Raw genomic sequence first — 17727 nt, 5'->3', positions numbered from 1 at the left:
CTTCCTACCGTGAAGCAGCACCGTCTGAATGCAAGCGTCAAATAGGCGGCATTTGGTTTTGACCGAGTACAATCGTGAGTCCCAGACACTCCGCATCGAGTTGAATGTTGTACCAGCCATTGCCGTCCAGATGGTGAGCTCTCTCTGCAGAATGCCATCTCTCGTGATGGGTACCCCCAGGTATTTGAAGCTGTCGACGATCTCAATGTTTTGCCCGTCGCTAACCAGAGGGAAATGGGCAAGGAATATACATAACTTGAAATCACCTCAGATATAATATACCCACTAGAAAAAATAATATTTGAAAAAAAGAAGATGCTCGACGGGATTTGAACCCGTATAACCACCGGTATCGCGCCAACTGTGCATTAACCAATGATTATGCTACGAGCCTCATCAAATATCATTTTTTATAGTGGGCCAACTATATGTCACGATCACAGCTCCCATTAAATTTTATAACGTTTTTCTCGGTCAATATTGACTCTGTCTTGAGAGTTGAGAGGCTAGTATAGTAAAAGCTTTCATGTTCCTAATTATTGGTCAATAAATAAAATACACAATTTCATAGAATTTTCAAAATAGCTTTGATGCTTTCAAAGCTATTATTTACCAACCTACAAGTTTAGATATCCTTGGAAGTCATCTATTAGGTATGTATTTAATAATGAATGTAAGAGTTATGTCACTTTTAATTATTGTCAGGTGTTTTGAGAAAACAAGACACTTTATTGATTTTTATTATTATAATAATATCTGACAGTGTTCTTCTGGAAATGACTGAGTAAACTAAGTGGAAGACAAATAAATAATTGCAGATAAAATATGGGAATTGTATTAAAAATAATTTATTGGGTATTACATAATATAGAACACTTTTTTTGGTACGTATTTAAAAACCAGAAATTTATATAAGTATAATTTGAGGGGTGTGGTCGAAAAACTTGATAACCACAGCAAGCGCTATTTTATTTTCCAACGTTTTTCTTAGCTCGTATTCTTATTTGTCCGATGGTTCTTTGTCCGGTAAAAATCTTGCAATTGATTTTTAACTAACTTCCCGACTAGCTAGACATTTGAAACTTTTTGAATATATCAGAACACGATGCCAATGCATTTTTTAAATACTTTTAGCAATCTTTAAGTAGAATTGAATTCATTTTCAGTTAATTCTATTTTGTATCAAAAGTTATTTTGGAAGAAATCCGTAATCCAATCCAATATTATTGGTTGTTAGGGGTCTGGGGTCCTAGCATCTAAATTATTAATATATACGTGCGTTACTATGGAAATCAATATGCATGTCAAAGTCACATTTCAGTATTATTTCTATCAAATACAATTTTTATGATCGTTTAAGCTAGTCAAGTCAAGTTTATACGATTCAACAGAAAATTTAAAAACGTTGTATATAAAAAGTTCTTTTTATCTTGCAATTATTGAGTTAATTAATTTATCGACTAAAGAAGATTTTTCTTTAAATGCTTCAATCATTTTTGTTAAAACCCTATCAGTAGATGGGACTGTTAGGGTTTTGGGAGTAATACACAAAAATACATTCCACACTCACCCACATTACCGATGAAATACAAGACAAACCACAACAAGATGGCCGCCGTTAGAAATTCTTGGAAACACTGCAAGAATTCAATATTGAGGAAATCCAGGTGATTTTTGTAAAGGAAATAGTGACAATCTAATCTGGTGAACCTCAAGCTTTATGTTAAAACTGGTCAAGATAAAAATAATGTCCTATTGGATAAATTCACTGACAAAGCAAGTAGTCCATTCAACTTGAATTGTATGTTGATTGTCCAGTTTTTCACTGTTCTTATGACTGTGTGTATGCTTAATTATAGATGAAAATTTAAAAAAACCAAAAAATGGAATGTTATAATCAAACTATTGATCACTCAGCATAAATGAATTAAGCAAAACTACCCTGTCAAATAATAATTCTGTAATATTCCAACCATGTCCGATCCTATTAGGATCGTATGGGCCTCCACAGAGTAGAGGTTTGTATTAACAGATTTTGTTTTTTACAAGAAATGGATGTCAGCCACTTGCTCAACCTATTAGGTCCATTTCCTGACTCACACACAAATTGAAAAACAATATGTGTACTTGCCAGACCCAGGATTTGAACCTGGGACCCACGGCGTGATAGTCCAACGCTTAAGCCGCGCTGCCACCGTGGGTATTCTGTAATATTATCTAACCAAATCCATACATTTTTTATATTGAAAAACTGGATAAGCCACATCAAAAACTGCAATTTATAATAAAAATGTATAAAAATTTAATATAACGTGTGTTACTTATATGAGAACTCCAAACACATTTGATTCAAGCAAAATCTCACTCAGTTTAAAGACAATTTTTTAAAACTTTGATGTTGATTATCTCCAAAACACTCTTTTGTGGATTATCCTGTTTTTCGACCACACCCCTCATTTAGTATACTTATTATAATTTATTACTATATAAAAAAATATGAGATAGGTACGTTTTATACACAATCTTGACAGTATTATAGTGTGCGAATAGGCAGAAGAATGCATGCAATAAAATCTGTACCTCAGAGGCAGACGGATGCAACTCCATTTTTGGGGAAATGAGTTTTTTTAAGAATCGTCATGCTAAAGGCTTTATTTATTAGAGGCAGAGAGATGGAAGTCATAGTCCAAGATATGCATAGCATAAAGATGCAAATGCCATACCTACCTTAGAAGCAGAAGGATGCAAATCAAATAATCCACTAAGATAAAATTCCCTCAAACCGTCTGCAATATGTACTAGACGAGAACCAGCCAGGAGAACGAGCTTTATAGGAGTATACAGCACTATGGATCATATCCAAGTCATCAGAGAAATCAGAGCGGTAACAGGAATACAAGTTGCCGCTATCCATGGGTTTTATAGACTATAAGAAAGCGTTCGATTCCATAAAGAAATTTTCAATGCTCGATGTACTCAGAAATCAAGGAATCCCCGGGCGCTATATAAATATTTTCAATAATATATACAGTAGCGCAAAAACATCTCCATAAACCATCGCGCATTTCCTATCAGCAAAGGAGGCCGACAAGGTGATACAATCTCAACTAAACTATTTACAGCTACACTAAACTTGAAGACTTGAGTCTGAGAAAATGGAGAATACGTGAGTCATCTGCGCTTTGCCGATGACAATAAATAGTAGTTTGCAAGACTCAGAAGACCTCCAAAGCAGAATGCAGGAACTCGCTGGAGTAAGCAACAAAGTAGGCTTGAAAATAAATGTATCAAAGAAGAAAGTCATGTTCAACTGCTTTGCGAGCCAAAAAGAGATCCTTATCAATGACATTCAGCTCGAACAGGTGAAAAACTACATCTACCTGGCACAACAAGACAGTGTCTATAGATGGATGTATATTTGATGAAATTGTTCGCAGAGTAAAGCTAGGCTGGAGTGATTTTGGCCGCCTGAATAATTTCTTAAAAAATGACCTCCCACTGTGCCTAAAGTGCAAAGTGTTCAACCAGTGTGTACTTCCCGTAATCGTGTGCGTCATGCGTGTGAAACATTGAACCAAGTAAAAGAGAGATCCAGAAACTTAGAGTAGCACAGCGTGGTATGGAAAGGTGCATGCTGGGCATAACGCAAAAGGACAAAAAGAGGAATGAGTGGATAAGGGAACAGACAAGGATTAATGATGTGATACAGTTTGCTAAAATCCTCAAACGGAAATGGGCTGGACATATAGCTCGAAGAAAGGACAATCGTTGGACAAATTTAGTCATCCAGTGGTATCCAAGAGATACAAAACATCCGCAAGGTAGACCTAGAGGCCGCTGAATCGATGAAACGATAAAGTTCTACGGAAAAACTTGGCAACGCAACGCACAGGAACGAGAGAAGTGAAATCAGCTTGGAGATTAGTGAGGCCTTCATTCAGTAGAGAATAGATTCAGGCTGGTGATGATGATGATGACATAATAAAAAAAAAAGTGTTTTGCTTTGTTATATTTATACCTATAATTTTTTTTAACTTATAAATTGTTTCATTTTGTCTAGGTAAATAAGATACAAATCCACATTAACAAAATATCTTTAGATGCAGAAGGATGCAAATCCACACTACGTTTTTTATTTTATTTTTTTTAGATACAAAATTGTATTATATTTATTTCTTTCTTACATATTCCAGAAGTACTTTAATTGAATTAGAATAAAAAAAATAATGATCATTCTATGTTTATTTTCTTAGAAGTTATGAGTATTCGTTTAAAATAAAAATTGTTTTTTGGCTCTCCTGAACAATTGGCTATTTGGCATTTGCATCCGTCTGCCTTTGAGGTACAGAAATTAATAAAACTACCAGAGTTTGTGGACCTCGGCTACACAAAAATTAAATTATTTGCATTTTATGTTAAAAATTCTACGAGTAAGATTATATGGCAAACACTTTTTGTAGGTAGAATGCTACATTTGAAAATGAGAATATTTTAAATGTCGAAACACACCACTTGAAAGAAATATAAAATTTATACTGCTTGCATTAATTAAAAGTATTGTTTTGTATTTTCAAGACATTCGGCGATTACTTGGTGGTACAGGTGAAGCGAGCGAAAAGCGTGAGGAGAAACAATATCAATATATTATGTGGTGAATACTAAGTGATTAAGACTAATTTTATAAATTATTATTACCGAGTAAGCGCTAAATATCTTCAAAACATCCAATAAAAAGTATTCTTGAATATATTTACAACACAATTAAGTAGGTACCTAATTGATATTATATTATATGTATGACGTGTGTGTTCGCAAAAATAGTGCATTCACAGCAGATATCTAATAAATGCTTTATTCTACATTTAAGGATAAATATATTTAAGATAATACTATATCATCGTAAAACTACACAGATTCCGATGGGATATTAGAAAACGTTCCCTTATGCTTTAAGTTCAGTCAATGTTCCCTCTGTCGAAAATATTAATGAGATAAGGGTTATGAAAAATTATAGCTAGGTTTTTAAAACGCCATAGCAGACATTTAGTTTCTCATTCAAATCATCATGGAAAGATACACTGTTGTGCAGCGTAGACATTTTTTTATTAAAATTTATTACAACAATAATGAATCCAGATTCTAATGGATTTGAGTTTTGAACTATTCCATTTGAGTAATTTTTTTGCGACCCGGGTTTCGTCTTTCGGCATCTTCAGGCAGTGACGTCCCTAGACAAAATGCCGCCCCTGGACAGCGCCAAAATATGGCCCCATTTTTTTAATACATTATTTTGTATCATCCGTGCACGGTGTCGTTTCTTGTCGCCATGGACGTCGAAGGGCAACGGAAGTAAATTAGACATCGCGAGCTCGACAAAAAAATTACAGTCATTAATTAATACATTTTGTTTCCAACCAGTGAGCTGAATTTATTAATGGAAATACATTTTCGTTATTACTAAGTTTAGGTAGCTATTTCTATATATACCAAATGATTCTCTTCGATTTGCCGCCCTTCGAGTAACTGCCGCCCCCAAGCGACGCTCTATCTGCCTACCCCCACGGGACGTCACTGTCTTCAGGCACCGCATGGAACCGCATTTCAGATTAAAATTAACAAACAGGGAACGAAATTATGATGATCTCATTGATTAGAATGAATGTTATTTTTATAATAGAACTTTTATTTATATTTTATTATGAATGAATTTTATTTTTCGTTTATTACTAGGTACTATTTTGTTTATGTATATACTAAAAAAGGAATTTGATTGATATTAAAGTATATGCATTTTTTGACGAGGGGTACTCAGTGCTACGAAAATAATAGAAGGGGTACACAGATGTCGAAAGTTTGGGAAACGTTGCAGGGTATCACATCGAAATTTATCAACTTAAAATCAAAATGGCGAACCGTATCCTTAAAATTTTGTTTTATCGTTTTAGTTAAACAATTCTGATGGTTCAACCGCTCCACCCGACGACCACTGCGGTGATTTCGGATGGAGCAACTCCACTCACCGCTTGAATCCTCTTCTCCTTCGATGCTTCAGTGTCAAATCCGACAAGACCCACAAAGAAGCGAAGACACGAGCCTCTTCGTACGTCATCCTCTTGGCGGCGTCTGCAGTGCCGCTGTTTTGCGCGGCGTTCTGCATAGCTTTTGGAGGAGACCTCGAAGAAAGGCGTGGCGCCAGACCAGCTCTGGCTCACGTGACTTGTCTTGCCGTGGCCCACGTTGCTGCAGCTATTGCGCAGTCACCCATAGGAGTCAATGGACCATGGTGTGTCGGATTTGGTAAGTAAATATCTACTTGTTGAGTAAAAATGAAGTTATTATTATATATATTATACCAATGATGTTTTGGGTTAAGTTCTGGTGAGCAGAGGTGAATTGGAAATACTGTCACCAGTTTGTGTACTCAAGTCTCGGATGACACTACCCATACTCAGTATCTACGTGTGGCCCAATAAACTTGTTCCACAAAAATTGTTCGAACTCATGCGGTGATATCATAACAAGTCGCTCGCTAGTTGGTAGACTTTCAATACTATTGACATTAAATGCAAGCGAGCGAGATAGCACTTGAATACAGGTATATTTTAATTTATTAGTTAAATGACATAATCTTATGTATGAACAATTGGTCATAATTTTTTTGTAGCAGCACATTTCCTCGAGAATGTGGTGAGGTGACGGCTCAGGCTTGTTATGACGGCTCAAAACATGTTTAAAATAAAAAAAAATCATTGTATATTAATTTCATGTTAACAAGAATATTATAACCTAAAATAAAAACTACTCATAAATTTAAAATGTGTTTTAAATTTTATAATAAATGGAACATTTCGAAAGGCCGAGCTCAGTGTATTTTTAGCGATTCTATTGAAGGCGATATTTCAAATACTAGTAAGTATTTTGGAACAAGTTTCGATACTAAGTATTTTTTTATACTGGTTGTAAGTATACTTAATCTTCAAAATCGATTAGTTTTCCCACCTCTACTGGTGAGTATTTCCAAACTGTGTCATACCAACGAGGATATGAGAAAGAGTTGTATGTGTACGGCGTACGCGGTTGAATATTTTTCAGTAAAAATATTTCAGTTCCGGTCAGTTTTGCCAACCGCACTATAATTATAGTATTTGTAATATAATTTTTACATGTCAACTAAGTACGATATAAAACAGGTATGTACGCCCAAAATACTATAATTTTGAATACTTATCGAAAAAAATACGCAAAAAGTACGGAAATTTCGATATTTTCGTACTATGAGTTGGTGCAAAGTATAATTTCGTAACGTAATATGAAGAAAAATGATATTGTTGATGACTCCACATAAGCCAAAAAGATAAATTAAATACTTCGATAAGTAGGTAAACCTGATTTCGAAGGGTATAAAAGCTTAATTACATTGGTAAACGCGCAGACCCAACCCGATCCAACAACCGTCGTGGCCAACGTTTTAACACTATTTGCAATTACAAGCAACGATTCAATCGTATTGGTCCTTGCTTTTGATTGGTTTAAATAAACATAGTGTTGCTATTATTAAAAATATAGGTTGACCGAAAACTAGATATTTCTTAGATTGGTGGCTACACTAAACGTATTCCCGCGCAATTTTACGTCAAAAAACTGAGCTGTCAAACTTAGCGAGCGTCTGCTGAAATTTACGCGGCCATTTGACATTTTTTATAGAAAGTTTTGTATACTTATTGTTAATTTACATCATGAATAACTGGGCGAGCTTGAATTTCCAAGCCAATCGATTAAGACTAATTGTAGTGAGTATGGCTATATTTCAACTGGCGTGTATTAATTCGACGAGGACCTCAGCGCTTTTTGCAGCTCGGCTATTTCGTACGCTTTCGGCAATCTTCGCTTGCTAATGAATGGATCGCACGACGGAATAATAGAAAATTTTCCACTTTCATCCCGATCGCTCACGATCCTTGAAAACCATAGAGAATAGAGTTTGACAGTCGTGGCAGACGATCGGGCCAGACGCAATCTGCCAATGTAATTTGAGCTTAACAGTTGGCTGACCGCAAAAGGTAAGATATCTTGGGAGAGGTACTGGAATGACGTAATTTTGGGAAACACTGATATAGCAACATGCTAAGGAATTTTACCATCGTAAGAAATTATATAACAATGTTTTTTCTCATATTTGTCCGGAACACACCTTAAAACTTTCATTCGGCGTGTGATATGTATAATACGGCTATTCAATTATTTTCATTGGCTGATGTGTAAACACGTTTCTTATTGCTAACGGTTATATTTTTCGGGTTTTTTTTCAGTAGGTATAGCAGATTCGTAGTGATTCCCAAAATATATAATAATAGATATATTCTTGCAAAATAATTATTATTTTAAATCAACAAAAATAATATATACTTACATACGTAATTCGAATCACTGTAAAAAACATACATACATAAATTATGTAAGTGCATAAAAGTCAATGAGAAACCTTGGACCTACTGAATATGGTTCAAACTTGGGTACAAACTATCCTTCTATTGTTTTTACTACACACGGCGATATTTCCTAATAAATACTTGCATTTGAGAATTTTTAAAATTCCGTCAATAATGGGAACCATTATTTGTTATTTTATCAAAGTGATACGTCTTAATGGTAATTTAATTAAATTTTGTTGAACATATACATAATTTTGAAAACCCTTCTGAGAAAATGTATTAAATAGAAAAAATCTTTTTGAAAAAAGTTAGATACCCCGCAGGAATCGAACTTGCATCTCTCGGGTATCGCGCCCGCCGCGCATAGACCACTATTGGCTCTTACTATACTCTCTGACTTAGGTACTTTCCAAAATTATGTGTATGTCACATTCTTAAAACTTGTGAATTATTCGTTGAATAAAAAAAATAGTTAATTAAATATTTTTTTTATTCAATAACGAATATGCATAAGTCAAAAACATAGGTAGGTAGGTACATAAAATTATAAAAAAAAATCTAAAAAAAAAACGTGCGTCCCTCTGGATAGCTTCAGGATGTCTCAATAACCTAAATACCCGGTTATAATGTTTAATTAAATTATTTCTTAATAAAACTAAATTATATTAGGAATGTTAATTTTTTTTAATAATATGTATGTTTCTGAGGCTGTTCCAAACTATATAATATGTATTCAATAAAAAATGACATTTTAAAATTTTGTCTGAAATAGAAATTATTTTAATTATACAAAGGGGTAAGAAATAAAAGTCGTTTAATATAATTATTGTTCGATGTTATTGATTTAACTGGAGTTATAGCGCCTGTACACGTGCATGGATTTACTGGCAGCAATAGTGCGTATTTTCAACTATCGTGACAATAATTGTTTACACGTGATAGTGCTGACTGTCTCTCCAAGAGATTCTTCAAGAGTAAGCGAGACGCGATGTTGTTATTTTATGGTACTATTTGTCTGGTAGTGAAAATCGGTTAACCTCAAAATCAGTATAGTTCGTTTTTTTGCCGGCAGGTTTGCCACTTTCGTTCTACTGCGCAGGCGCAGATCGAAAAAATCTCTACTGTCGCACGAAAATTCAGAAGCTTTCAAACTTTTTTGATTCATGCATGCAAGCTTGCAACTGCAGGATAATACATGTTTACCCATACATTTTATTGTTATGGGCGCGATAATACTTACTTTCAACAGTAAATCCATGCACGTGTAAACGGGGTATTAGGCACATTATAATTACACCTTTCACTAGTTGGACGTAACCGTTTTCAGCGCATCTATTCCATACAGTATACACAAGACTGCCATCGCCCACTGTCCGCAGCTATCGAGGGTAGTTTTATATCGAAGTATTAGCACTTATTGTAACAATTACAATAAGTTAGTTATAATTGTTACAATAAGTGCTAAGTTTTAACAGCACCTCTCTTGGGTGCACTAAATTTTAGAGTGAGATAGACAGTTTTGACGGCTAACTTATTCTAACAATAAAATTATAATACTTCGATACAAACATGAAAAACTACCCTCGATACCTGCAGATAGCAGTCTTGTGTATAGAATAGATGCGCAGGATTGGTTTATATAGACTTAAACAGCCATAAAACACTGTGGAATAATAAACAAATGTTTGTATGTCAACATTATAATATTTTGCATAATCAGACACTTAAGATATTTCGGAACACTGGATAATCTTTTCAAAAAAATGATTTGCTACATCTTCAGCTCGATTTCTTTCCGAAAATCTTTTTTTTTTTAGGCCAAACCATTATAATGTTTTTTTTTTTTGTGAAGCAATAGTAGTTGTCTCTACGTAATCGGTCAAAATTCAAATAACGCGGTAATCCTCGTAAATTTTTATCGGCTGGCTAACACGTTGGATGCTGTGCAATTTTATAGTTGAGTACCACTGAGACGACAAGCGAAAGGAATACATACATACATCACATTCTTATAAATCTTAAACCTACATACTTACTATTATGTCACGTAAGCTTTGTTTTTATTAATTTACACATTGTCAGAATAATAATTGTTATGATTCAATATCTTGACAACCCATATTTTGCAAATGTTACTAATGTTTTAAATTTGTCGTGGGTTTATTTCCACTACTCGTTACTTACTACTTTACTAAATTTACGTTTACCTGGCCATCTATAACAGGGTTGGCGAACCTTTTTACATATGCGTGCCAAAATTTCCCACATAATGTTTTTTGACTGTATGACGTGCAGTTTTTCACGGAGAAAAAGTTTTTAAAGATTCTATTAAAAATGATCATGTTCTAGATACCACTCACAGAACATAGCATACATATTATAGCTTTATCACTTTTTTCAATTATGCCATACATTTTGGTCCACCAATTTTGAAACTATCTGCCAGAATTACTACTACTAGTTTTTGTTTCTTATTTGGTGCAGTCATTTTATGTGGGTAGAAATGAGATTGTTTGTTAATTAATATATTAATATATTAATTAGTTTGTTTTTTTACGTACAAATTGACATCAGAATTTCTTCGATCAGATGAGGCATACTCTCGCTACAGTGGTCTCAAGCATTGTAAATCGATCAAAATTAGAGGTTCGTTGCGCGGCATCCCCCGTCGCCTGATGAGGTTAGTGCAGTAATATTATATGTAACGCATAATGCCTAAAGACCGACCTATGTAATTATATATTTACATTAAACGTAATACTAATTCTTGAAGAGTATTTGCCTGCTATATTTTATACAATGCGATCTGTCATTTATTATATGTATTTTTTTTCTTCAAACGCGTGCCATGCAAAATCATTTCACGTGCCATATGTTCGCCATTATTGATCTATATTATAGGGCGATCACGGCGATCCAATTTAAATATGAGAAACATACAAAGTATGTAGTTCAGCGCCCGAAAAGAAAACTTATACGAACCGGAGCGCTCGATAATTTTTAGAAAATATTAACATATTTATCGAATATTATGTATATTATGAACAAATATATTGTGTTTATATTTTTTCATTACATACATATCTAGCTCAGATGGTCGTATGAATTAAAACAGTCTAAATGCATGCATGTCTAGCATGAGAAAGTTGTCAGTGCCACAGACGTACATTATTTATTTTCTTACCATGAGTCCAATAAGTTTTAAAAACTTTTTAAAGCGTAAATTATCATTTTTTTTTATTTAATTGCACCCATGGTATTCGGTCGCTAGATGCCCGTAGTAGGCTGAGACTCCACCTTAGTGTGCCTTGGCCCTTAACTGCATTATTGCAGCGTTGCCAAATAGCGTTTTTAATCAGATGCAATATGCAACAAACAATGTTTAAGTAGTGATAACCAAATTTCGTAGCTGATTATTTTTTGATTGAATGACTTAGGTATTTATTACGCTAAACAATTTTTAATGGCTCTTCAATATTTATATTGTTCTCACAAAACAATGTATAAAAATTTGACTCCTTTTTGGAGGTTTGTATTAACAGAATTTTGTTTTTTACGAGAAATGGATGTTAGCCACTTGCTCAACCTATGAAGTCCATATTCAAACAGTCAAACGCAAACTGAAAAACGATATGTGTATTTGCCAGACCCATAATTCAAGCCTGGGACCTACGACATTATAGGCCGACAGGTAAGCCGCCCGGCCATCGTGGGCCAGTTTTATATTGCTACCTTAATTTCTAACTTATTAGACATATTATCCAAATTAAATCACCATATAATTCAATATCATTACTCGTATCAATAATTATGAAATGCCATATTATGTCATTTGCACGTTCAATTTAGCTAGTTGAATTTTGTTTGTACATACAAATAAGGTAAATTACTATCGTGGCGGAACACATTGACTTCTAGAGGAGATTATATTAATATACATTTTTACGAGAACGGTTGTTAGCTATCCACCCAATCCATCGTACACCAGCCTGAGTATCCGTCTCTGAAGGTGTGAGCGTTGGTTGTAATTCCACGTTTTACCAATATAATAGGAATCTATAGAAAGCTTTTTCATAACTTTACAATTATTTATTGTCGAGTGTATTTTGACATAGCTATACCTACAGCCAAAGAAACAGTCCCCATCTATGACTAAGACGTATTTACGATGGATTAATGACCGGTTTACATTTAAAATTTACGTATCGTAATCTTAATCTACTAACTATCGAATCCCAAATATTTATAGATATGCAATTTTTTTTAAAAGTTGTTTTTTTAATTATCATATTATTTCCTGTTGCGCTTTAGGCAGTATATTTATTTTGAAATGTGATTGTTATCCATAGTGAATTGCATGCAGTATTTTTAACGAATCGACTGCTTAATCTACAAACCAGCTAATTGCACTTTTGACCAAAAATGAAATTTTGATGGCATTTTGTTATAAAGCATGTTGTCTATGCTCACACAAACTCCTAATGCTTCAAATACACTCTATGCCGATCGGTCATATATATGTCGAAAAACCCGTTTCTTATGTTGGCGTCCTAGTGTGTCACAGGCTGTCACAGAGTGTAAATACGATATCATAGCTGTCATACAATATGTATGTATAAATGTCGGAATGGCATAGATTTGATCATAGACACTAAAACGCTCTTAGCATATATGTGCCCGATCGTCATATAGTCTATTTGAACCTTAAGGGGGGACATGCTCGTCGAAGGTCAAAATTGAGTTCTTATTGTATTTTCAAACCATGATCCTGGACACTCCTTAAACGTTGTAGATAATCTATTTATATAATTTTGAAGCCTTATTATCCTTTATAATTATTTTAAACATTTGATGACTGCATAAAGTATTTTTGTTACATAAAATAGTATTCTTTTAAACCTCTCGCTCTAATGTTTTAGAATATAGTCATATTTCGGTACATAACTGTGCAGTGGTGTTAAGATTTTTTACATTTATTCATTTTTAAATGCATTTATAAAACCATTAGTATAATTTATTACGAGATAATTTTTGTAAAATATTCACGATAAAAAATTATATTGATAATCTCTGTGATCCCAAATTTGACCAGAATTAGGCATTTTATTATTCAAAAAATCGGCAAGATTAACACATTTGAAGACAATTTTAAAGATATTTATTATAAGCTATGTCTTTGACCATTCAAGTGTGATAAACATCTTATGAATAATGCTTGCTTTATAATAATTATTGACCTAAGAATAAGGTAGTGTTTTTTTGAAATACGCCATTTCTTTTGTCATTCCCCAGTGGTTAAGCTACAACATACGGCCGTAGCCATAAATTGATAAACTATAATTGAAGTAGGAAGTAAAATGATATTGACGCGCGTGTTTGAACATGTACCGTTTAAAAAAAAATAAAAAAAAATTCGGTTAAGTACATGTTCAAACACGCGCGTTAACATAATTTTACTCCCTACTTTAATTATAGTTTGTCAATTTATGGCTACGGCCGTATGTTGTAGCTTAACCATTAGGGAATGACAAAAGAAATGGCGTATTTCAAAAAAACACTACCTTATTCTTAGGTCAATAATTATTATAAAGCAATCATTATTCATAAGATGTTTATCACACTTGAATGGTCAAAGACATAGCTTATAATAAATATCTTTAGAATTGTCTTCAAATGTGTTAATCTTGCCGATTTTTTGAATAATAAAATGCCTAATTCTTGTCAAATTTGGGATCACAGAGATTATCAATATAATTTTTTATCGTGAATATTTTACAAAAATTATCTCGTAATAAATTATACTAATGGTTTTATAAATGCGTTTAAAAATGAATAAATGTAAAAAATCTTAACACCACTGCACAGTTATGTACCGAAATATGACTATATTCTAAAACATTAGAGCGAGAGGTTTAAAAGAATACTATTTTATGTAACAAAAATACTTTATGCAGTCATCAAATGTTTAAAATAACTATAAAGGATAATAAGGCTTCAAAATTATATAAATAGATTATCTACAACGTTTAAGGAGTGTCCAGGATCATGGTTTGAAAATACAATAAAAACTCAATTTTGACCTTCGACGAGCATGTCCCCCCTTAAACCTATAAATAAATGCGTTATCGTTCTTTACACAAAACAGTTAACTGCTCATGCCAAATTTTCAATATTCTAAATGGAACAACTCCGCTCTTTATATACAATTTCTTTATATTATATAAAAGGGAAGCTAAAATAGTGTATTAATTCGTAGCGTAGCTTATTTTTGTAAAGTGTATTGTTGGAAATGTTAAATTCCGCTCGATAGTTATTTTTTTCCCTTCCTGAACAATTTACCCAAATGGAGTTAGCCGGTTTGCAAATTAAGCAGTCGAAATGGAAATTATATCGATTGGCAGATACTTTATCAAACTATAGATAGAGAATGCTATCCGGTATTCACATATATTTTAAATGACTACACATTATTATGTACATACTCGACTGCTGACTACTAAACATAAATATTATTAAAATTTTGTTTGTTTGTGTAATACAGTGAAACCAGGAAACATTGTTTTTGTGGGACTAATGTAATACCTATATATTTCTTTTGTATAACAACCACGTCGATGGCACACTAAACCATTGTTCATTTTGACAATAGTTCTCACATAAATACGTCGAATTCTAGTAGCTAGCACGAAATATTTGATAGGTAACAGTTAATTATACACAATTACATTTATTTAAATATTATATCTAATATAGTTGAAAGTGATATAAATAAAAAGGATTTCAAGTTTATATAGGTACATTATATAGATACATCATGGGCCCCACATCGTGAAGCGGGCCCCCAGGCTAGGATCTTTGGCGGTCCCCCCTACCTATCGGTAAGAATAAAGGCAGTATGTACGCGGTAAAAATAATATGTATATTTAGTGTTTTATTGTATATTTTAATACGTCCATACGAATTATGGAGATGTCGAGTATTGTTACACAATTAAAAATTGTATCGTACAACCACATAACTTTAAATAATATTATTGAAAGAAAATAGCGCGACTTTTTTTTTACTATTAAAGAAATTAATATTAATATTAGGATTTATCTCACTTATATGGTCGATTCACCTAGCCGGGCCCCTCCTGTACCCGGGCCCCCAGGCTAGAGCCCTATCAGCCCCCCTTTGTGGGGGCCATGAGGTAATACTATACTAAGAATTATTCAAAAATATAATTTATACATTTTATAAAATAATACTTACAGTATAATAAAATTAGTACACATTGTAGGTATAGCGTTTTTTTATAATACATAATTATCTTTTACTTTAAAAAATATTTAAGTATTTTCCTTTTTAATGTTCTTAGTAGTTGATGTTGTTTTTTAGTAACTTACTAAACATTTATTATGTTAGTATTTTCCCGCTAGGCATGTTTGATAAAAAAATATATTACACAACCAGACAATGGCATACTTCTCCCAATATATACCGCTAGTTAAGATCCTTCGTAATATTAATTGTTTTTAGCAGTTTGTAGCATTAGTAGTTACATATTATTACATAATAAATAATTACAGATTTTTTATTTAATTTTTTGATAATTTAATCGTACTAACACCATCTATCGCCAGATGGAATAAGTCGTCATCGAAAAAAGCTTTTCACTTTTATCGCAACGTCAAATTATTACTTTACAATAATATTATTATTATATATTATTACATTTATTTTATATTCAAATAGAGTGGAATTATTATTATTATTATTTTGAGTTTACAAGTATAATTTATTGAAGATGGTGGTTGAACAAAAACCAAATTTTTATAGGTTCCCAACCTTTGTCGAGTAGCGAACACTAGTATAAGAACGGATTTTCAATCGGGTGAAGAAAACACTTTTTTTTCAAAGACATTTATATTTTTATAAAAATCGATGTTTTTTAAAATAAATATAAAAAAATATTAAAACGATGAATTAGTCAAAAATCTAAACGACGAAAAATTGAAAACTTAATAAACTAAATTTTAATAATAAATATGACCATAAAATATAATGTGATAATAAAATGTGGTCCTGTGACAAATTCACATTTTATTACATTTTTTACAATTGTAAGTTTATCTTTAACTAAAAAAAATCTTTTTAATGTTTTCGGATACATATTTATTAATTAATACAGCTGAAATTGTAAATTATCAAAAAAATGTCTCAAAGATTCGTATTTTTCCGCTAGGTGCCTCTTTTGGTATGCCTCTCCCCCTTAAATGTTTTTTATTAGATAGTGTCTGGGTGGTAAATTGCTGTCCGAATATACCCAAATAATATGATTGGTATTTGTTACATGGTGATGGTTCCATAATGACTTCATTTGTTTAAAGTAATTTATGACCATAATATTATGTCATTTTGTTAAATGCTGCACCTTTGGCGCCATCTTGTCGACAAATAAAAGTCTTACGGGTAATTAATAAAACACGTTGATGATATTTCACGGCGTAATTCCGGTAGTGTTTAAAAACTTTATTATAATCTATTGTGCTATCTTTCTATTAAAAGTAATTGCGTGAATTATAACATTTTTCTGGTGAGCAATTTCAAATTAGTTACCAAGTAAAAATATAACTATTACATGATCCAATAAATTATGATAATATATCGTATTTAATTACTAAGACAAAATATTCTGTCCTCTTAATCTTAAATGGGTCTTCACCTGATTTGTTCTTCATATATTGGTAAAATCAGAATCTGCAAATTGCTGAACAATACACATACGATTAAGACTAATTTTGTAATAAAATACAACGGTGAGACTTAAATATAAAGATTAGGACCCCACACACTCTATAGATTATCTATTAAAACTGATTTTTTTTTTTTATTTATAATGCTAAAACTGCTGACATCTGAGTTGGTAGAAATGGCTTTATTCTCATTAGTATAATAACGACGTGTATAAAAATACTCTTCTAATGTATAGTGTAAGAAGGCGCACACAGATTGCAAAAAGTGCGATGACACGCCTTACCACTATTATATGGAAGGATCGGGGAATTTCGATTGCCACAAAAATGATGCTTGTGCAAACATTAGTGTTCTCGATATTCCTATACGGAGTCGAGTCGTGGACCCTGAAGGCAAGAGAACGGAAGGCAATTGATGCCTTTGAGATGTGGTGTTGGTGCCGAATGCTTCGCATTTCTTGGACAGAGCACAGGACGAACCAGTCAATCATCCAGAGACTGAAGATAAAGGAACGGCTCTCGACGATATATCTGAGAAGAATTCTGCAGTTTTTTGG

The 17727-nt window shown here is 32.9% G+C and overlaps 1 protein-coding gene across 1 annotated transcript in view; it reads left to right on the top strand.

Annotated features, from left to right (window-relative positions):
* LOC147063852 (putative G protein-coupled receptor Mth-like 1) overlaps positions 1-17727 on the top strand; it is a 134245-nt gene that overhangs the window by 42513 nt on the left and 74005 nt on the right. The window contains exon 3 of the mRNA XM_085958943.1: positions 5946-6297. Within this exon, the coding sequence (XP_085815069.1) occupies positions 5946-6297 (352 nt within the window). The remainder of the gene's footprint in view (positions 1-5945; positions 6298-17727) is intronic.

The sequence above is a fragment of the Rhyacophila brunnea genome, unplaced genomic scaffold (genome assembly GCF_057557595.1).
Source record: "Rhyacophila brunnea isolate RB1 unplaced genomic scaffold, BYU_Rbru_1.0 scaffold_8, whole genome shotgun sequence".
Classification (NCBI taxonomy): Eukaryota; Metazoa; Arthropoda; class Insecta; order Trichoptera; family Rhyacophilidae; genus Rhyacophila; species Rhyacophila brunnea.
The sequence above is the reverse complement of the archived record's forward strand: the minus strand, read 5'-3'. Positions and strand labels throughout refer to the sequence as shown.